This window comes from Microtus oregoni, unplaced genomic scaffold (assembly GCF_018167655.1).
Source record: "Microtus oregoni isolate MIOR12 unplaced genomic scaffold, Mior012 000029F_ref0000214, whole genome shotgun sequence".
Lineage (NCBI taxonomy): Eukaryota > Metazoa > Chordata > Mammalia > Rodentia > Cricetidae > Microtus > Microtus oregoni.
This window is the reverse complement of record NW_024543088.1, coordinates 2,970,034-2,992,919: the sequence shown is the minus strand read 5'-3', so window position 1 is coordinate 2,992,919 and position 22,886 is coordinate 2,970,034. Positions and strand designations below refer to the sequence as shown.

Here is a 22,886-nt window from a genome sequence, read left to right as displayed (position 1 = left end):
TGGTAATAGAAGCAGAGACCCCACACTTCCCATTAACTGTTTGAAGCATTCCCAATAGTAATATCCTTTTAGTTATGTTACTCCTTCAGTATCATGTTAACATCCATTAGTTTTCATGGACTGTTGGTTCAATGATTTTTTTTTTGTGATGTGCTCAAATCATGTTAGGTATGCATGGTACCCCAGGTCTGCCTCTAGCAACAGAAGAAACTAGACCATCAAATACTTTGGCTCCCTAGCCACTGTAGTAGAACACAAAGAGGTTGTGAAGTTGGAGATAGTTTGCAGCCTGCCACATATAATCTAAAAAGGAACTGTTAACTTCCTAAAGCAAAGTCAAGGCTCATGCAGCACTGACAGGATGGTTATTCTGGATATTGATCTGCAGGTGACTTGGATGAGAAGGCTGTTTCTCTCTTGTTCATTTACTAGCAAATACTGATAGCTCCCGTGTGTTAGGCACTTGAGGTAGCGATGCATATAGAGCAGTTGACAAGCAAACGGATCTGGTTCTTAGGTAGCTGAGAATCTGCAGCAGTAATGCTGAAGCTAAAAGCTCTCAGGGAGCTGGAGAGGTTACTCAAGTTAAGAGAGCTTGCTACACAGCCATGAGGATCTTAGTTTTGATCCCAGAATAACAAGCTGAACTTGATCTTGTGCATGTCTGTAAATCCAGTGTTGAAGGGGATAGAGATACTCCAGAGGGTTGCTGGGGAATGCTGACTGCCAGCCCAGCAGAAAACTCTGAGTTTCAGGTTTGGAGAAAGACTATGACTCAAAAGAATTAGGCAATGCCTCCATTCCCACACAGGCACACCACACATGTACACAAGGGTACACAACCAACACACACACACACACACACACACACACATCTATCAGGAACTATAACTACAAATTGTTTGCAGGCTAGGGGTGCAGCTCAGTGGTAAGACATCTGCCTAGAATGTGTATGGACCTTGGCTCAACCCCCAGGACAGAAAAACGTTAGAAAGCCTGTATGATTTAGTTATGGGTTTAAAAAATTCTCTCCGAGGAGGCAAACTTTAAGCCAGCTTTTGTCAAAGATGTTAACACACTCACCAGGTGAAGAGCAGTAGGCAGTTGGTGAGGCAAGAAGAGGATTCTGGGCAAAGGAACAGTGTTGTTCAAAGACCCAGGGACAAGAGGAAACAGGTAGCAAGGCTGGGCAGGTGGTGTCTGGAAACTGGCAGTCCCAGAGAGTTACTTTGGGCTTTTGATAAAGTAGGAGGCCACCAAGGCAGGTATAAGACCATGCTGGCTCCTGGGGCCAGGATAATTTGAGAAGGTCAGTAATGAGTTGACTGGAGAAGTTTCACAAGAGCCAGTGGTGGCTTAGACTCCAGTTCCAAGGTAGAGAGAAGTGGATGGAGCCCAAGTATTTCCTGCAAGTAGAATCATGAGTATTGGTAAGGGAATTGGAGGCTAAAAATGAGAAAGAAGGAGGTGCCAAGAATGAAACCCTGGATTCAGGGTAGATGGAGGTGCCATTTTCGAAACAGACTACAGACAGAAACGCTTATGGGGGAAGAGTAACCATTCCTATTCATTTATGACACACATGTGGAGGTCAGAGGACAACATTAGGAATCAGTTCTCAATGCACTCTGGGTTTGGGGATCTCACTTAGGTCCTGGGCCTAGTGCAGCAAATGCTTTTAACCCCTGAGCCATTTTGCTGCCCCAAGTGTTCTCTTTAAAAGGCAAAGTTTGAGAGATCCAAAAGGTGGCAGCAAAGCTGGAGTTATATGGTGTGGCCCTGATGCTTAGGAGAGAGAATCTGATTATAAAAAGATCATTTGTAAGAGGTATATTTGTTTATAGGTAGGCAGACCTGAAATTTACTGTGTAGTCCAGGCTGGTCTCAATCCCATGATCCTGTTTCAGCCTCTCTAATGCCCAGATTACATGAATAAGCCGCCATGACTGGCTGGTGGTATTAAAGCTGTCGAAATTGATAGAACATGCGGGTAGTGGGTGTTTATACAGTGAGGAGGGATGAGGGCTTATGCAGGTCCTGGAGGACCTCCACTATCCAGAGGTCAGGTAATGGAGGAGAAGCCAGCAAGGTAAACTGAGAAAGGTAGAAAGAAAATGTTCAGAGATGTATGGCAGTAGGAACCGGTATGGTGGTGTATTGGCATGGATGATCAAACATGAGGTTTCTGTGGGTCAGACACAGTGAAGATCATAGGGTTCTGTAGTAATAAGAGCGGCGCAGGGCTGCGTCCCCAACACCCCAGCCGCCTGCTCGGCTAGCTTATGCCCGAAATAACAACATACAAACTGTATTCATTTCAAACACTGCTTGGCCCATTCTCTTCTAGGCTAATTCTCACATATTAATTTAGCCCATTTCTAATCATCTGTGTGTAGCACCCCAAGGTGCGCTTACCGGGAAGATTCTAGCCTATGTCCATCCTGGGTCGGACCTTCATCGCGTGTGTCTGCCAGGGAGCAGGGCATGGCGTCTCTGCTGAGGCGTCTGCTCCCGAGAGCAGAGCAGTCGAGACTCTGACCTCACTTCCTCTTCCTCCCAGCGTCCTGTTCTGCCTACTCCTCCCACCTATCTTTCAACCAATAAAATGGGCCAAGGCAGTTCCTTTATTAGCCAATGACCTTCCTCCATCAGGGTTCGTTGAATTGGGCAGCATGAAAGTAACCAAAGATTAGATTAATTCTGGAAAATACATGAAGGAGCTAGAAGTGACTGGGCAGTGGTGGTATACACCTTTAATCCCAGCACTCAGGAGGCAGAGGCAGGCGGATTTCTGTGAGCCCAGCCTGGCCTACAGAGCAATTTCTAGGACAACCAGGGCTACACAGAGAAACCTTGTCTCAACCCCCACCCCAAAGAAGCAAGAAATGATGAATGAACATTAGAAATTATAGGTTAGTACCCCACTGCAAATAAAAGACATTTCTGAGGGTAAAGAAAAGAGGATCAGTCTTGGGAACTTTTGTGTGTCCATGTGTGTGTTATTAAATATGCACATATAGCCGGGCGGTGGTGGTGCAGGCCTTTAATCCCAGCACTCGGGAGGCAGAGGTAGGCGGATCTCTGTGAGTTCGAGGCCAGCCTGGTCTACAAGAGCTAGTTCCAGGACAGGCTCCAAAACCACAGAGAAACCCTGTCTCGAAAAAACCAAAATATATATATATGCACATATATGTGAGTGAGTGAGTGTGTGTAAGCTAGGGCACAACCTCAGCTGTTGTTCCTCAGGGACTGTTCACCTCATTGGTCTACAGCTTACCAAGCAGGCTCTGCTAGTCTTCCAGTGCAGGGATCTGCCTTGCAATGTGCCCACCTTTTCTATAGGTTCCATGGATTGAGCTCGTGCCCACATGCTTGCACAGAAACACTTTACTGACTGGCTTTTCCCCTAGATGAAGCACAACATCTTAAATGATTATGAAACTCTTAATTTCCTTGGGAGACATTTGTCAGTTTGGACAATTAAAAAACTTAAGCTTGGGGCTGGAGCAATGGCTCGTGGTTAACAGCACATGGTATTCTTCCAGAGGGTCAGAGTTTGAGTCCGGGCACCCGTGTTAGCTGCCTGTGACATAGCTGCTGAGGATTCTCAGGAGCATTGCTGTCGGATACTAATGCTTCCTCACCATAGCTGAAGAAGCAGTAGAAAGAAAACCTAAAAACACAGTATCACCTCCAAAAACAGAGATCAGTTTTTTAAAAAAAAAAAAAACAAGATAATTGGGCTGGTTAGCTTTAACTGTCAGCTTGGCATAACCTAGAATCAACTAGAGAGAAAGTCCCTTTCTGAAAAGTGTAGTTTTATCAGTTTCAATTATGTGAATGCATGTGTGTGCAGGTGCGCAGAGGGCAGAGGTCCTGAATCATTGTGGTTTTGAGCTGGAAACCAGCCTCAGACCCTGGGAGAGCAGCACAGCAGCCGCCCTCCTCCTCCTTGGGAAGAAATTCTGAATGAGGAACTTTCTTGACTGGGTTGCCTTGTGGGTGTGCTTGTAGGGGGCTGTCTTGACCATTCATTGACTCAGGAAGACCCAGCCCATTGTGGGTATGACCATCCCTAAGCAAGGGGCCTTGAACTGTATAATAGGAGAAAGATGGATGACAGCAGCAAGCATGGGCATACTCATTCTCATTGTTCTTGACTGTGAATGGAGTGTGGCTAGCGTTGAAAGGTTTTCTCTCCTTCCCTGTAACTGACTGTAACCTGGAACTGTAAACCAAATGAACCCCTTTACCTCTAAGTTGTTTTATTTGGGGGGGGGGGGTCAGTAACAAGTGAAACTGGATCAGTAATGCTTCTAGTAACAAAAAGTAAGTATTTGTAAAATAATACTTCAGCTGGGGCTCCAGCTTAGCGGTAGAGTGCAAGGCCCCAGGTTTCATCCCCAGTACCTCAAGAATAAATGAAGGGCACTTCAGTGGTGCTTAAACTGCAGACTGCACACACCTGAAGTAAGAATGGACAAGTGGCAGAGCTGGCATCACCCAGGAACAAGCACAGATCCGGAGTTCCAGGAGAATGGGGAGGTTTATCGTGTTATCTAAATGATAAGGACCAAGAGAATGTCGGGAAGAACATATTCCAAGCATAGGCGTGGGAATCTTCTAGAAGCCATGAAATGAAAAGGACTTATACTCTGATGCAGGAATTCCAGCGTGCCCTTATAGGATCAGCAGGTTTACCTTGCACACACAGCAGTTTCGGAACTGCCGGACAGTGAGGCCAGAGATTTGGGTGTGACAGAAGACGAAAGGGCCATAGTTGGGCTTGATAGGAATTTTCAGCAGGCGCCAAGAAATCGGCGCAACAGTGACACCAGGGCCTGGTGGGAGCGCCACTACTGTGGGTCTAGCTGGAGCATCCTTTGGAACCTGCATGAGGATACAGGATCATGCATTTTTTTTTTTCTAAAACATGGTTTCTCACTACCGGGCGGGACTAGGCGTGCGTGGCTCTTCCCGAAGCCCCCAGCGCGAGAATTCCCTCCAATCTCGAGAGAGCAGCAGCGGCAGCGGCCGGTGCGCGTGCGTGCGCCGTCGGTTCTGGAACGCGACCGCTGAGGAGCCCGGCGCCATGTTGGCCCGGAGGGGTACCAGGGGAAGCGCTTGAGGCGGCGGGCTCGGAGCGGAGCGGGGGCCGACAGGGCCGGCCGGCAGGAGCCCGCCCCTCGCGCCTTCGGATCATGAGCCGAGCAGAGGCCATCGAGGTCGCGGTGGCGGGGCAGGTGCCCTGGCGGCGCGGGAGCTAGAGATGATGCCATTTACGGTGACCACCCAAGGAGCACAACAGCCAGCTCCCGCCCCAAAGCAGTACGGCATATCGTCCCCCATCAGCCTGGCCGCCCCCAAGGACACAGACCTCGAACTCACCCAGAAGCTGATCGAGACCCTCCAGCCCTTCGGGGTGTTTGAAGAGGAAGAGGAACTGCAGCGCAGGATTTTAATTTTGCAGAAATTAAATAATCTGGTGAAGGAATGGATCCGAGAAATCAGTGAAAGCAGGAATCTTCCACAAGCTGTAATTGAGAATGTTGGGGGGAAAATTTTTACGTTTGGTTCTTACCGACTAGGAGTACACACGAAAGGTGCCGATATCGATGCATTGTGCGTTGCACCAAGACATGTGGATCGAAATGACTTTTTTACCTCCTTCTATGACAAATTGAAACTACAGGAAGAAGTAAAAGACTTAAGAGCTGTTGAAGAGGCCTTTGTGCCGGTTATCAAACTGTGTTTTGATGGAATAGAGATTGATATTTTGTTCGCAAGATTAGCATTGCAGACTATTCCGGAAGATTTGGACCTACGAGATGATAGTCTGCTTAAAAATTTAGATATTAGGTGCATAAGAAGCCTTAATGGTTGCCGGGTAACTGATGAAATTTTACATCTAGTACCAAACATTGACAGCTTCAGGTTAACACTGAGAGCCATCAAATTATGGGCCAAATGCCACAATATCTATTCCAATATATTGGGTTTTCTTGGAGGTGTTTCCTGGGCTATGCTAGTAGCAAGAACTTGCCAGCTTTATCCAAATGCAATAGCATCCACTCTAGTACGTAAATTTTTCTTGGTGTTTTCTGAGTGGGAATGGCCAAATCCAGTGTTGTTAAAAGAACCAGAAGAACGAAATCTTAACTTGCCTGTGTGGGACCCAAGAGTGAATCCCAGTGACAGGTACCATCTCATGCCTATAATTACACCAGCATACCCACAACAGAACTCCACATACAATGTGTCTGTTTCAACTCGGATGGTCATGATTGAGGAGTTTAAGCAAGGGCTCGCCATCACACATGAAATTTTGCTGAATAAAGCAGAATGGTCCAAACTTTTTGAAGCTCCAAGCTTTTTTCAAAAATACAAGCATTATATTGTACTTCTGGCAAGTGCACCAACAGAAAAACAACATTTAGAGTGGGTGGGCTTGGTGGAATCAAAGATCCGAATCCTGGTAGGGAGTCTGGAAAAGAATGAATTCATTACTCTGGCACATGTGAATCCCCAGTCATTCCCAGCACCAAAAGAAAATGTTGACAAGGAAGAATTTCGTACCATGTGGGTGATTGGGTTAGTGTTGAAGAAGCCAGAAAATTCTGAAATTCTCAGTATTGATCTCACCTATGATATTCAGTCTTTCACAGATACAGTTTACAGACAAGCAATAAATAGCAAGATGTTTGAGATGGATATGAAAATTGCTGCAATGCATTTAAGAAGAAAGGAACTTCATCAGCTACTTCCAAATCATGTTCTTCAGAAAAAGGAAACACATTTAACAGAAAGTGTAAGATTGACAGCTGGGAGTGACAGCAGCCTTCTCTTGTCTGTGGACAGTGAAAACGGCATATCTGCACCTTCACCTACTGGCACTATAAAGACAGGCCCACTGACTGGAAACCCTCAGGGCAGGCACAGTCCTGTTCTGGCTGTTATGACAGCATCAGTGACCAATATACAGTTTCCTGAAGTTTCCTTGCAGCATGTGAGTCCCATTGAAAGCTCGGGAATTGCCCTGGGCGAAAGCATTCCTCCAATTCCCTCACCGCCTACCATTTCTCCACCACCTAAACCTACAATGACCAGAGTGGTTTCTTCAACACATCTGGTAAACCATCCGTCTAGACCTTCAGGAAATACAGCAACGAACATACCCAATCCTATACTGGGAATCTAGAAGACATTCTCATCCGATAAGAAGAAAGGAACAAGAAACCCAACAGAAGGGAAGAAACCAGATAGACAAGTGCAGCTCAGACACTATTCAGACAGAAGCTTCTCTGTTGGCCTCTCAGGAACCACCTGGGAACAGATAAGCCCAATATCCCTGTTTTTCCTAGAGATCCTATTCCTTTTATTGAGAGTTCAATAAAACAGATCAAATGGATAGAAACTGCCTCAAAGGCCCTTACACAAATTCTTGCAAATTCATCTTGTTGCTTTCAGATGTTAAAGGAAAATGAGGGAACCAGTCTAGATTTGACTCAAAATAGATTCATACTCGGTTGGTAACTTTCTTTCCTGGCCTCATCTTGAATCGAATTCCAGATTAGCATTCAAAATCAGAAGTACTTTTACACATGCCTCAGATTGTCAACATGTCACTAGCAGTTCTAATTTCAAAGGACTGCTATTCAAAAAGAGAAAAATCCCTTCCAGCTGTATTCATTTCTATCCATGACTGACGTTAGTATTGGATTTATGTTTGGTCCAACATAAACTATCAGAACCCCTCATTTTAGTGATGCACTTTATGGTAATTTTTCCATTAGGAGTAGAACTAATTTTTGGCTTTCCATTTTGATGAATTTTCATGTTTTTTTCCTCCCTGAAAAGGTTTCTTTATTAATCTTAAAATTGCATGCTGTTTTTTGTAGTAATATATCTCAGTTCTCAGGAGGTGGCTGCACCTTTAAAATGGAATGTCAACTCCTTGGGCATTTATTTGACAACAAAACCATAATTACTAAGTATTTGGTTTCTGTGAGACATGATCAAGAAATGGTATATGAGTTTTATCTAGAATTTTTGGGAGAATGTGTAATCAGGGATGAGGTATTTCCTCAGTTCCACATTCTTTTGTCCTTAATCATTTGTCCTCAAACAAAAAACCTTTTGCCTTCATCCTCTTATTTTTGCAATAAGCATGTATGCATGTTATATCTTAAAAATCCAGAATATTAATAACCAAACCATGATGTGAATCCAAAAGTTCTGTGACCATATGGCACAAAACACCAGATTCTGAATCCATGGCTAATATCTCAGGAAAACTTGGGTCAGTGATCTGTCTGAAACGTACTGCTGATCGCTGTCTCTTGATCACCAGAGATGTGAGATTTTCTGTATCACAGAACATCTGCACTGGAAGAAAACTGGTTTCCAGTTTTAAATATGTAGGCAAAAAGACATTTTTACTCCAAGAACCTTAAGCTATGTTTTATTTCTTAATGCAGTACCAGAATTTATCAGATTGTGTGTGTACAGTCATACAGAATAATTTTCACAAAGCACTCGACACCTAGTCAGCTTTCTACTCTTTCCAAATATTAGGAATACACAAAGTTAAAAGGCTGATTCTCAATAAAGCAACAGAATCCCCATAAGTAGGAACCATGAGGACCAATGGCTATTGTTGAGTGATAGCTTAATCTTCTTAATCTAGACACAGCAAACAGATTCTCCAAGCAGCCGATTTGTTTCTTCCCATCCCTCTAAGACTTTGTTCTTTTCTGTTCTGCCCATTTTCTCCCATGTCAAACCAAAATTGTTTACCCTAGAATATTCTAGAATTGTCTTTCTAGAATAATTTTCAGTGTTGGAATATAGTCTTTTCCCTTTTAAGCTATGCAGTGATTGAGACCTTCTGATACCTCGACTACCGAATCTCTTTCACACCTTCACCCTGTGCGACTTCACCTTGCCCTCCCACCAGCATAATAAGGTCGGTGAAAAGCACAAGGCTTCACATTTCAGATAGCCATGCCATGGTGTCTGGTTGAGATTGCCAGGCACAAATTTGGTCTCCTCATTTTGTTTACACATTGGAAAATTTTGTTTATTAAATGTTTTGTGTAACTATATCTCTCCTTTTTAAAACCAAGCTGGAAACTTGGGACTTTCAAAGTCTAGTTTTTATTACGTGAATACCAGACTATTTTTTCATGTGATGTGCGTAGTGTCTCCTGCCTGGAGTTTGCTGTTATGTGGTATCTGTACTCCTTGTATTTTCGAGCACTATTTTGAAAGCAGATAATGTATTTCTCCATTACAAACACAATAAAAATAAATGCCAAACAACCTGGAACTATAACACTGACCAAATGTTTAAGTCTGATGTAAGAATTCAGATGTTCTCCTTTATTTTTATTTTTGCTTTTTTATAGGTCTGGGGATGGAACCCAAGGCCGTGTATGCACAAGGCTAGTGCTCTACCATTGAGCTGTTTCCCCGGGCCCAGAACTTCTTCACTGTTCTGAAGAAGGTGGTGGGGCTGGTGACTTTTCCGACTTTATGGAGAGCTCAGGGTGTAGTTCCTGTGGAGGACACTCAAAGGGTTCAAATGTCAACTCCTGTCAGGAAAAACTTTGAAAGGGAAGACGGGAAGTGAGGCATGGTGATAATGCCTGTAAGTACAGCCCTTGAGGTGATGAGGAAGATGATGACTGGAGCTTGGGAGTTGGGGACCCGTCTGTTTATTGAGACCTGAAGGAGTGTGATGGGGAGTGGGGGATAGATCGCATAAGTGAATGTTGTCATGGAGGAGGAGCCACAGCTGCATAAGTGAAGATTGTCAGTGTGGAGGAGAGGAGTATCTAGGAGAAGAGGAGTATCTAGGAGGAGGAGGAGCTGCAGCCAAATGGAGATGATCATCAGTATGGGGTGGGGGAACCGTTGCTGAGGTTGAAGAACTATACTCAGAATGTGAGGACATGAAAATTCAAACATGAACTGCAAGTGAGAAGAAACTGGCATGGTGACAGGGACAGGAAGGGCCCCAAAATTATGTTGGAAGAGACCATGATAGGAAAGTGGGGTGCTTTATGACATGCTTTCCCCAGATTTCTTAGCCCCAAAGGAAAATAGCGAACAAAACTTAACAGATTTCAAAGAATGCCATTATTGCACAACATTTAAAATCAGTGTTTAATTAACACCAAGCCTATGGGCAGCCTAGTGTCATGGCTGCTGAACTTTTCCTCGGAAGGGCTGGTAGTGAATAGTTCCAGCTTTGGGAAGCCGTATGGTTTCTGTCACAACCACTTAACTGCCCTGCAGAGCGAAGAGACCGCTAACACAGCAGCAGATGGCTTGGGCTGGATTTATCACTCTCCCTATCCCCAGCAAGTTCGTCACGATAATCCGATGAATAAGATAGACCCCTCTTATTCAACAACTGGCCAATGCACACCATCCTCAGGTAACTACTGGACATGTGTAAAACTCCGTGATAAGTCAGAAAGTAAGAGTCAACCTGCTTCTAAATATTAACATATGACTACGGTATTATAAGTTAGAAATCAGTAATTAGCCAGGGCTGGCAAGGTGGCTCAGAAGGTAAAGGCACTTGCTGTCAAAGCCTTATGATTCTTGTTCGGTCCCTGGAATCTACTGTGGAAGCAGAGATCAGACTCCCTCTGTATCTGTGTTCTAACTGGTTCAAGTGTACCCACATTCACACACACACATCTCTCTCTCTACCTACCCCAGACACACACACAAATAAGAAAAAAATTAAAGCAGGTGTGGTGATGTATGCCTCTGATCCCCACACTCAAGGTGGAGATAGGAGGATCCAGAGTTCGAGACCAGCTTGGGCTACAGACTGAGCTCTTCTCAATAAACAGCTACAATAGGCAGTAGCATGGGCATTTCACTGAAGGCCCACACATGAAGTTCTACTTTTTTTTACTCTCAGAGATCTCGGCATCACAATGTGGGTGCTGATATGCTTCATCTTGGTGATTGATCCACTTCCCCGAGGACTCTACACACCCTCTTGTTATCAGCAGTGAGCTATTAAAAAACAATACTTTCCTTTAAATGGCGTAGTGTCAGAAAAGTCCAAGACTCTTGTCTGATAGTAACCAAGAGACAAGTGCACTCTTGATAGGTGATAGCCAAGCTAGAAACAGTGCGCAGAACAGCCAGTGGGGAAGGACTAGGGAGTCCACCTTCTCAGAGTAAGAACCGAAATATATGACATCAAACAAGTCATGGCTTCATGCACTCCTGTGAAGATAAAGATGGATGGTCATGCTGAGGAAGAAAGCAAATCCTCCCAAAATATGTAAAGTGTGATGTGATTTATGTAAGGTTTAAATATGGTGTAAAGCAGAAGAACTCAGAGTTTCACCGTGTAACATGGCTGGTGCCTTGATTCTTTCCCAGAATCCCAAGACTCAGGAAGCTGAAGCAAAAGATCCCAAAAGATTCCAAGCTCAAAGCCATCCTGGGCAGTTTTAGCAAGCTGCAGGGCACACCTTACCCAGACCCTGTCTCAAAACAGACCAAAGATCAAATTGTAGTCATTTCTTTCTGCTTGCTGGGATAAAATACCTTACAAAGCAATCCAAGGGAGAAAAGGGATATTTTGGCTTCCGGTTCAAAAGGAAGGCATGGAGGCAGGAGCAGGAGGCAGGTAAGCACACTTCATCGACAGAAAATAGAGACCTGTGAATGTAAACTGCTACTTGGCTCCCTTTCTCCATGTCTACAGTCCAAGATCTCAGCCAGGGAATGGTGCCGCCCACAGTGGGCAGGTCTTCCCACCTCGCTTAACACAAGATCAGGGGCCCATCTTCCAGGTGACACACAGTGACCATCAGAGGTATTAGTGCAATTAAAAATGTCAGTAAAACTTGAGCTGGTTGCCTTTTGTGAGGAGGGTGGGAGAGCAGCAGATCGCAGGGACCGTGTTTATGGTGGGCAGTAGGTGCAACAGGGTTTTGTTGTGTTTTAATCTCAGGAGTTGCGAACACCCCCTTGTGTGGAATGTTTTGTGGTTAGAGATGCAGCTCTTGAAGGTGCTGCTTTGCAGGCCCTTTGCAGATGAGCTAAGAGGAGTGGCCGCTCTTGAAGGTGCTGCTTTGCAGGCCCTTTGCAGATGAGCTAAGAGGGGCGGCAGGCCAGGGAATCAATCACTGGAGTTGATACAGGTCTGGATCTCTTCACATACTAGGTGCTACATCCAGGACTGCTCGGGTGGATCCCCCAACCCCAGAGCCCTAGGCTGTTCCTGCTTCAGACCCACGTCCCTGGTTCACGCCCTTCCTCTTCAGGTTGCTAAGGGCAGGGTGATTTGGGGAAAAGCCAGAGATCTCCATGTATTAGTTAAGGAAGAGTTTATTTGGGCTCTCAAGTGCAGGGACAGTCCATTATGGCAGGGCGGTTATGACAATGAGAGAAGACCTAACTGTGGCAGCAGGAACAGGAGGCAGCTGCTCACCTTGTATTCAGTCAGGAAGCAGAGAGAGATGAATGTCGGCGCTCGGCTTGCTCTCTCCTTTTTACCCAGCCCTGGAGTAGAGTTGCCCTTATCTGAGGTAGGCCTTTCCCGCTCAGTTAAACATCTCGGGGATCTCCCTCACAGACTCAGAAGTATGTCTCTTAGGTGGCTCCGAATCCAGCTGCAGTGAAGCTTAACCATCACTCTCTCCACTCGGGTGTCCCCCTCCCCCCAAGCATATCCCAGCAAGAGCGTCCCTCATTCTTCATCAATTGGAACTTACACATGGCCAGCCTGTCTGCACTAGGCACAGGAAAATGGTGTCCCCAGGAGTGCAGGGGTTATAGTGTGAGGAATGAGTGCTGAAAGGCATGACACCTTCTCCATGTCACAACACACAAAAGTTTGAAGTCCAAGAGCACTTTTAAATACAGCTTTCCCAAGGGCCCAGCATCTTCAGGCCTGTAGGGCCACTGTATTAATCCCCCACATTCTCAGAGTATTTGGCTTGCTTTCTGTTTTTGAAAGGCTCGTCTAGGGCTTGCGGAGGGGCTCAGTGTGTAAAGTGCTTGCTGTGCAGACCCCTAGCACCCATGTAGAAGCTATGTGTTGGCGACATGTGTCTAGAATCCCCCTGGGGCTCACTGGCTAGCAGTCTAACTGGATTAGTGAGCTCCAGGTTTAGCGAGAACCCATGTTTCAGAACATAAAAAGAGCAGCTGTGGAGGATACTGATGATTGACCTCTGGCCTTCACTTGCACACGCAAGTAGACACACACAGGCTCAAGTGTTTGCTTGTGGCAATTATCACTCGGGTAATTTCTCTTTGAGTGAATCTAGCATTTATTATTCTGTGTGTGACGTGGCACATGGGAGGTCAGGACAGCTCTAGCCGGTTCTCTCCTTCCGCTCTGTGGGTTCAGGAGACTGAACTCAGGTCAGCAGGCTCAGCAGCAGGTCTCTTACCTGCTAACGCATCCCACCAGTCCATCGGGTGTATTTATAATGGAAGGACTCTCTTTTGCCATACAACTGACCACAATCATGAAATGACATCATCTTCTCAGGTCTCTCTCATATTCAAGGCTGGGGTCATTGGGTGACCACAATCCAACCCAGGACCCTAGTGATCCAGACCTGTGTTCCACGTGCAAGATGCACTCACCCTATCTCAAGGTCATCCAGTACCATCAGTTTAAGCCCTAAATCTCACCATCCCTAAATCTCACCATCTTTTTTTTTTTGTTTTGTTTTTTTTATTTTTCGAGACAGGGTTTCTCCGTAGCTTTTGGTTCCTGTCCTGGAACTAGCTCTTGTAGACCAGGCTGGCCTCGAACTCACAGAGATCCGCCTGCCTCTGCCTCCCGAGTGCTGGGATTAAAGGCGTGCGCCACCACCGCCCGGCAAATCTCACCATCTTAATCAGTTTAATGAGATGTGGCTGAGGGCTCTGGGTAAAACCCATAAAGTGCAGTTCTTTGTTTTTTTGAGACAGAGTCCCTGTAGCTCTGGATGCCCTGGAACTTACTCTGTAGTCCAGGCTGGCCTCCACCTCACAGAGATCCTTCTGTCTCTACCTCCTGAGTGCTGGGATTAAAGGTGTGCGCCCACAAGTTCCGCCCTTGAAGTGAAATTCTTAGGGAGTGCAGCAAATTCTCCAGCCCCTTTGGCACAGTTTTTTTACCATTCTGTGGACCTTCGAAATTCAAACTGCTTGCTCAAAACCCCAGCCTGCAGTGGAAACAGACAGGCACAAGTAACTGTCAGCAAGGGCCAGGTGGGAGGTGGAACAGGGTTACAGGTCCCACGTGATTGTCAAATTCAGCTAGACAGACTCCAGTCATGGTTCTTGTGTGAAGTTTCCAGGGCTGGGGATAACCTCTTGACCTTGCCCCCTGCATCCCTCATGACAGCCACCCGGTGGGCCCTCCATTCTATTCTGGGACACCCATCCGTTTTGGTGACAGATAGCGTGTTTGTCAACTAGGATCCTGTCAGGTTCTGTTTATTGCGTACCCTCTGACCTGTTCAGTCCTGGCCATCTCCACTGATAGAGTTTTCTCAAGAGCCATGGGATTTCCTGGGAATTCACTGCACTGCACAAACGCCACGCCCACACACATTTCTGAGCTCATTCCTTCTGTGTTTAGGCCTCTACAAGCAAACAATGCTCTTAAGTTTCCTTGAGTTCCTCTGGTCTGAGAAAATCCGTGGGAACCCCTCCATCCCTTGAAAGAGTCTCCTGTGAGGTTGAGTACTCTGAAGCGCTTTATTTTTTAAGATTTATTTATTCTTATTTTATATCTATAGATGTTTTGCCTGTGTGTACATGCACTATGTGAATGCCTGGTGCCAACTGAGACCAGAGGGGGTATCAGATCCCCTAGAGCTGGAGGTACAGGCAGTTGGAGTCATCTGATGTTGGGTGCTGGACACTGAACTCAGGTCCTCTGCAAGAGCAGCCAGTGCTCTTAACTGCTGAGCCCTCTCCAGCCCTGACTGAGAACTGTGAAATGTTTGTTTACACATTTTTCTGTGTTGGATGAAGATGGAATGTAGGGCCTTGTGCCTGTTGTAGCACTGACATTCATCCCTAGCCATGCCTTTGGTCTTTTTATGTTTCTCCAGTTTCATTACAGGCATGTCCACACCCTCACTGGGCTTCTCTGTGCCATATTTGTTTGGGACAGTCTTTTTTCTGATTTTGTCTTCTTCTTCTTCTTCTTCTTCTTCTTCTTCTTCTTCTTCTTCTTCTTCCTCTTCCTCTTCCTCTTCCTCTTCTTCTTCCTCTTCCTCTTCCCCCTCCTCCTCTTCTTCCTCTTCCTCCTTCCCCCTTTTTTGTTGTTGTTTTTTGAGACAGGGTTTCTCTATGTAGCTTTGGAGCCTATTCTGGAACTAGCTCTGTAGACCAGGCTGGCCTCGAACTCACAGAGGTCCGCCTGCCTCTGCTTCCTAAGTGCTGGGATTGAAGGTATGTGCCACCACCACCTGGTAGTTTCCTCTTTCCTTTTCCCTCACTGCAAGCAGCAGGCGGAAACCTGGTAGCACCTTTCACACTGTGCCTAGAAAGTTCCTCAGCTGTGCACTTGGGTCACCACTAACAAATCCACTTTCCACCGTGGGCTCCCTTCCCTCTCTCTTCTTCTGCCTCCTCCCCTCCCCTTCCTCCCCTCCTTTTTCCCCTTCTCATCCTTCTCTTTCCTTTTCTTAGTCCCTCTCCTTCCCTTTTTCCCTTCCTCTGCCTCTTCCCCTCCCCCGTTTCCCTCCCTTTCTCATTTCCTCCTTCTCTGTCTCCCTTTCTCTTACTTTTTCTTCCTTTGGCTGCTGGGGATTAAACCTAGAGCCTCACATACTCTCTCTGCCCCAAGCTGTGCTCCAGCTCTCAGGACTCAGTTCAGTGAGCCCCCAGCCTGGACCTGTGAAGGACTTCCTTCCTGCAATTTCTGTCCCACCCCATCACCCCACACCCCCAGCCTTTACTGGCAGCATTGTTGGTCTCCATTTCTGAGGTCTGCTTGCTTTTCCCATTCTCAGAGTTACCAGCAAGATCTTCACTGTCCCATCTCCACTGACTGCCTGTTGGGTAGGGCGGGCCTTTCCTTTCCCGCTCCTCAAGCTTCTAGCCTCCACCCGACTTCCAGCACCCTCCTGCATGCATGTACTTGTTACAGCTGCACGTGGTTTCTGCATACTAACATGTCTGTAATTATTCTTGATGGTGAAAACACCAGCTTGAGACTACATGTTCTTCCCTTGGTGGAGTCGGGGCACAGGCTCACCCCTGCCCCACCCAGGTCACACAGGGCCAGGTCAGTACAGGTGTTGGTGGGGGACTTAACTTTCCTGCTGTTTGGAGGCCTATGTCCATCTCTATTCATGGACTTTCTACATCCTCTCTCTCTCTCTCCATCCTTCCCCCCACCTTCTTTATGGAGCTCCCCGACTTCTCCCCTGCGACCTGCTGAAGAAACCCCCGCAGATAAGAAGGAACACGTGTGACAAGGACCAGACTGTAGTCCACATTTTAAGATCCACAGATAAGTGGGCTTGATTTATTAGCAAAGTCTCCTCCTGTGCTCCATGACCCAGGAGTGACCTCAGCAGGGACATGGACCCTCTGAGGATGCTGCCAAGTGAGAATCCCGCCCCCCCACACACCTCCCATGCCACATGTGGCTCTTTTTGTTGTTGTTATTGTTCAGAACCAACTGGGGCAGCATAGTAAGTTCTAAACCAGTCTGTGTTACAGAGCGAGGGAGTGAGAATAGAAGGAAATCTACTAAAATCTAAACATGGATTCACACATGGGTTTTACTCTGTGCTAGTTTTTTTAAAAATATTTATTTATTTATTATGTATACAACATTCTGCCTCAATGTATGCCCGCACCCCAGAGCAGGGCGCCAGATCTCAGTACAGATGGTTGTGAGCCACCATGTGGTTGCTGGGAATTGAACTCAGGACCTCTGGAAGAGCAGCCAGTACTCTTAACCTCTGAGCCATCTCTCCAGCCCCTACTCTGTGTTAGTTTTGAGCTTACCCAAACTGGTATATAATAGTCAAATAGGTTTGGAGTCCAAAGTCTGTGTGTGTGTGTGTGTGTGTGTGTGTGTGTGAGAGAGAGAGGGAGAGAGACAGAGACAGAGACAGAGACAGAGACAGACACCTGGGATGAATGTCCCAGGGCTTGCAGTTGCTCTGCCACTGAACACAAGCCAGCCTTTAACTCAGTGGGTGCTCAACTATTGAGCCATGCCCACATCACCCTCGCTGGGAGATTCTAGGCAGGAGCTCCACCACTGAGCTCTTCTCAACACAGAGTCTCAGTGCCATCCTCCATGAAGTGCCGACTTTCTGTGTTCCCCGGATCACTTGAGCTTTCCCCTGGTCTGTAAGCACAGGTTCTGGGAATGAGCAATTGGAACCCCTGCTTGTCTTCCTCTGCCTCACATGACCGCTGTGTTGCAGATCTGTCAGGACCGACACCAGGTCAGCTGTTGCGTCACAGCTGCTGCCTAGCTCAAAGTGAACATGGGGTGCTTCCTAGTTTCAGAGGCAGGAGAGTGCACCTAGGAACCAAAGTAGATCCTGCCAGCGCGAACACTCACAGTGTCTCTCAGTATGTCGACAATTATGTCCTCTCAAAGCCTGTCACCTCCAGTCAGATGTGCAGAGTTAAAGGAGTGCTTTCTCACTGCTGCTTAAGACCAGGGAAACAGAATCCCGGCTCCCTGCCAACCTTCTCTTCCCAGTTTGCCCTCCCCTGCGGCTGTGACATTCGACTGTGAGCTAGGTGTGTGTGTGTTTGGGTGTGCATGCTTGGGTGTGCATGTGGAGGTCAGAGGACAGCCTCAAGTGTTGTTCCTCAGGTGCCCCTGCCTTTTTTGTTAGTTTGTTCTGAGACAAGGTCTCTTGCTAGCCTATACCTTACCAGCTGGCAGTGAGCCCAGAAGCTCTCTCTTTCTGTCTCCGCCTTCCCAGTGTTGGGATTGCAAGCACTCACTTCCTTGGCCAGCACTTCGTATTTGAGTTCTGGAAATTGAACTCAGCTCCTGTTCTTTCAGGGCAAGCCCCTTTGCCACCTGAGCTTTTTCCTCAGCCCCCAGTGCACCTTTTAAAACGACCAGTGTAGTCCTGCCCCCTCTTGAGTTTTAAAGCTTCAGGCGTTCTCTCGTGATATGAGCCGTTTGCACCTCCCCATCCAGTTACTTCCCTGTGCTCAGTGTCTCACGCTTGAAATCAATTGCAGGGGTGGGGGATGTCTTTCAGTTGGTAGAGTGGTTTGCTCATCATGGAGGAAGTTAGATTCCCCAGCACCACATCAATTGTGTGTGGTGGCAAAAGCCTGTGAACCCAGCACTTGGAAGGGAGGGGCAGGAGGATCAGGGTTCAAGGCCAGCCCCTCACACAGTAAGGTCAAGGCCATTATACTCTCAAAGAGGGGGCAGAGCTGAGGCAGGTCTTGAGTTTAGGTCAGCCTGGGCTGCATAGTGAGACCCTGCCTCAAAATAACAAGCATGTCAGGGTTTTTGTTTGTATTTAATTCTTTATACACTGAAGATTGGAATATGCCAAGTGTGGTGGTCTGAATGAAAACGGCCCCCATAGTTCATGTACTTAAATGTTTCATTCCCAGTTGGTGGGCTGTTGAAGAAGAATTAGGAAATGTAGCTGTTTTGAAGGAGGTGTTCCACTGGGGTGGGCTTTGAGTTTCAAAAGCCCATACCAGGCGTCTTGTTCTCTCTGCCTCCTGCCTGCACATCAGGATGTAGGCTCTCAGCTACTGCTCCAGCACTATGTACCCTCTGAAAGCGTAAACCAGCCCCTAGCTAAATGCTTCCTTGGTCATGGTGTCTCTTCACACCATGAAGAGTAACAGTAACATAAAAGAGTAACTAAGGCACCAAGGTTGATGTTTTTCTATTGTCTGAACTTTAGTTTTCTTTGTAATTGATGATGATCATTTTGGCCTCTCTGCTTTTTCTTGGCACTTAACTCCAAGGAGAACCTAATTAATTAGTTAATTAATTAATTGAAACAGGGTCTTACTCTGTAGTCAAGGCTAGTCTCAAACTCATGACATTCCTCCTGCTTCAGCCTTCCAAATGCTGGGATTACATGTATGAGTTGCACCAATCCTGGCAAATTGCTTGTCAGTAAGTCAGTGTTCTCTCTCTCTCTCTCTCTCTCTCTCTCTCTCTCTGTCTCTCTCTCTCTCTCTCTCTCTCTCTCTCTCTCTCTGTCTCTCTTCTTTCTGTCTCTCTTTCTCCAAATAGTTCAGATACATCATCTTCTTTGTTTTAGATTTAGTGTGTGTGTGTTGTACCATGTATTTGCAGGTGCTCAAGGAGGCCAGAGATGCCGGAAGAAACTAGAGTTTTACATGACTATAAGCCACCTGATGTGGAACTAGACTCAAGAACAAATGCTTTTAACCACTGGGCCATCTCTGCAACTCCTGACACTATTTGTGTGTGTGTGGTTTCTAGAACAGATTGGTCTTGAACTCACAAAGACCTTCCTGCCTCTGCCTCCAGAGTTCTAGCCCCTCTGTAGCTCCTACACTGAGTATTTCATCAGTTGCAGCTTCTTGCAGCCTGTGTTCCTTGTTTCTGTCAGGCTGGGTCTGCCTTAGCAAAATGATACCTGCCGTGTTTTTTTTTTTTAAATATTTATTTATTTAGCATACAGTATTCTGTCTGCTTGTATGCGTGCAGGCCAGAAGAGGGCACCAGACCTCATTACAGATGGTTGTGAGCCACCATGTGGTTGCTGGGAGTTGAACTCAGGACCTTTGGAAGACCAGGCAATGCTCTTAACCATTGAGCCATCTCTCTAGCCCATACATGCCATGTTTTAAAAGCTTTTATGATGTGATATCTCCCCAGCTCACAAGGTATCTTTTACACCCTTAAAGTTGCCTGTATTTAGTATCTAATTAAAAGGCATTTCAGCATCTTCATAGACTTCTGCAGTCATCACCACAATCAGTAGCTGTTGCTCGGCTGATGGCAGTAGAGTCCTTTTCTACCTGGAGAGAAACTGAATAGATGAGGAGAAGCTCTTTGAATGTTGGCAGTGCCAGGCCTTGGAGACCCCAAGGTCCGGCTCACAGCTGCAAGCCTTGAGAGCTAGGCCTGTTGCTCTAGCTCCAGAACAGGGGTTCTCAAGTTTCCTAATATTCCGACCCTTTAACGTAGTTCCTATGTTGTGGTGACCCCAAACCACAAAATTACTTTGTTGCAACTCATAACTCTAATTTTGCTACTGTTATGAGTAATTATGTAAATATTTTTCAGAGATAGAGGTTTGACAGGGATTGCAACCCACAGGTTGAGAATCACTGCTCAGAATAGAGAATCAGAAGCCCAGACACTCCTGAACTTCTAGCAGTATCAATGAGCAGCAGAGGACAGCTTAGCTGGTTTCTGCTCCTGAATGGGCCTTGGGTGCTGGGACTTCAGTCCTCGACAAGGCTGATGGTACAACTTTAAAGCCTAGAGTGGCAGAGACCTTTGGGTCTTTGTCTTGTTGGCTTCCAGGAACTCTATGGTTATCAAGGCCTGCTATTTCTCACCTACCACCATGCCTGGCTTTTTTTTTTTTTTAACGTTGATTCTGGGGATGGAGCTCTGTGATCAAACCTATGTCTTCCTGCTTGCACAGCAGACCTGGAAATTAACTTCCTTCTGGACATTTTATATACATCGTATGACACTAAATGTGATTTTTTTACATCTGACTTTTTTCACTCAGCTAACACACACACACACACACACACACATGTATGTGTAGTTACATTTATTTACTTACTTATGTGTGTGTATATGCTACAGAGTGCATGTGGAGGTCAGAGGACAACCTGCAGGAATCTTTCTCTCCTTTCACTAGTCTGATCCTAGGGATCAAATTTTAGGTCATTGGGGTTGGCAGTAAAGATCCTTACCCACTGAGCCACCTCACTGGTATTTTTGAGGCTTATCCATGAGCAAAAGGCACCATATTTGATTTCTTTTCATTGCTAGTAGTAGTCTATCATATGGATGTAGAGTTCTTTCTTTGCTATTTACTAGTTGGTAGCCATTTGGTTGAAGAAGGATGCTTAAAAGAAATCCCACACTAGCTCAGAATTGACAATAATAGAGGGTTATTTATTTAGGGGTAGACTCACAAATCACAATCCTCTGCTGGAATGGAGAACAGCAACCAAATCCCACAGCCAGAAAAGAGGCCAGACGCGTGCTTTACATCAGCATAAATATATAAAAGGCCACGCTCAAATGGGCAGGTAACTTAAAGGCTACTGGCAGTAGGAATTCCTACAGCATTTGGATTATTCCACCTTTTCCTTTTCACATGTGAGCTTTTGTGGTGTGTGTGCATGTGTGTACGGGTGTGTTTGGACAGATGGTTCAGTGATTCAGAATGACTGTCACTCATGCAGGAGACCTGGGTTCTATTTCCAGCACCCACAAGTGGCTCTCAACCATCTGTAACTCCAGTTTGAGGGGATCCAATAACTTCTTCTGACCTCCAGGCATGCAAGTGGTGCACAGACTTTCATGCAGACAAACACTCGTGCACACCAAATAACTAAATCTCTAATGAAAGAAAGGAAAGGGGTGAGGCTGGAGAGGTGCTCAGCCATAAAGAGCATTTTCTGCATTCTAGAATAAGAGCTTTGAGCCACTAAACCATCTTTCTAGCCCCTCAGTATACGTTTTCTGTACAGTTTTCACCTACTGTTAATCCAGTCCTCAAATGCTGTTGTGCTGGTTAGTTTGTCAGATTGCCACAACGTAGAGTCACCAGGAGGGAGAAAGTCTCAGTGAGGGATTAGGTTGGCTTGTAGGAGGTTGTCTTAATTACCTTAATTGATGTGAAATCCAGCCCACTGTGGGTGGCACCATTCCCCAGGCAGTGAGTCCTGAGCTGTCTGTGTTAAGAGCAGAGGAAACACCTGGCGGTGATGGTGGCTGTGCACTCCTTTAATCCCAGCACTTGGGAGACAGAGGCAGATGATCTCTTGAGTTTGAGGACAGCCTGTGTTGCCAGATATTTGAGCAAATTGTGTAAAGATGTATTCCTGTTTTACTTTGCCTGCCTAAGGCACCTGATGGATTTAATAAAGAGCTGAATGACCAATAGGTGAGGTTAGGTAGGATTTCCAGGCAGAGAGAGGAACTAGGGATGGATCTAGGCACTCCAGGAAGATGCCAGCAAGATACAGAAGGAGTTGACATACAGAATTGAGGAGAGGTTAAATGTCACGTGGCAGAAGGTAGATTAATAGAAACAGGTTGATGTAAGGTGTAAAAGCTAGCTGGGGACAGCCTAAGCTAAAGGCCAAGCTGTCATAGTTAATAATAAGTCTCTGTGTCGTTATCTGTGGTCCCCAAAAGCCTAGCAGAGTGAGTGCCAGAATAGCCAGAACTATGCTGTCAGACCATGTTTCAAAAAAACAAATTTAAACTGCATTTATTACCTAGAGAAAGGCCAATCATGTATTAAGGAGGTTCTTATCACTATTCCTAAGTAATTCTTTTAAAAAAAAAAAAAGAAAAAGAAAAGTGTTCCTGGTTTTGCTTTGAGACAGTCTCACTCCTGTGCTGACCCTGAGCTCACAAGTAGCTGAGGATGACCTTGAACTTCTGGCCCTACTTCTACCTCCTCAGGGCTGGGACTACAGATCACTACACCCAGTAAATGCTGTGCTGGGGATGGAACTTGTACTTTCTGCATGCTAGGCAAGTTCTCTACCAATGGAGCCACATCCCCTGTTCATTCTTTTTTTTCTTCTTTTTTTAAAGATGTGTCTGGCCTTGAACTCACTTGCCTTTGCTCCCCTCCCCAAGTTATGGGATTAAAAGTGTGTATCGCCACACTTGGTTTTCACTTTTTTTTTTAAGAGTCTTG

General features: G+C 46.0%; 2 protein-coding genes across 2 annotated transcripts in view; both read left to right on the top strand.

Moving 5' to 3' along the window:
- The window catches only part of LOC121464708 (ras-associating and dilute domain-containing protein-like), a 72,038-nt gene that overhangs the window by 15,205 nt on the left and 33,947 nt on the right, over positions 1-22,886 (top strand). The gene's annotated exons all lie outside the window — the stretch shown is intronic.
- Positions 5,270-7,198, top strand: LOC121464709 (poly(A) polymerase beta). Its single transcript, XM_041677737.1, has one exon. It carries the CDS (start codon positions 5,270-5,272, stop codon positions 7,196-7,198), a length of 1,929 nt encoding a protein of 642 aa, XP_041533671.1.

Excerpts from the sequence above, each read along its gene's own strand:
- LOC121464709 (XM_041677737.1), top strand. The coding sequence starts at position 5,270 with ATGATGCCATTTACGGTGACCACCCAAGGAGCACAACAGCCAGCTCCC.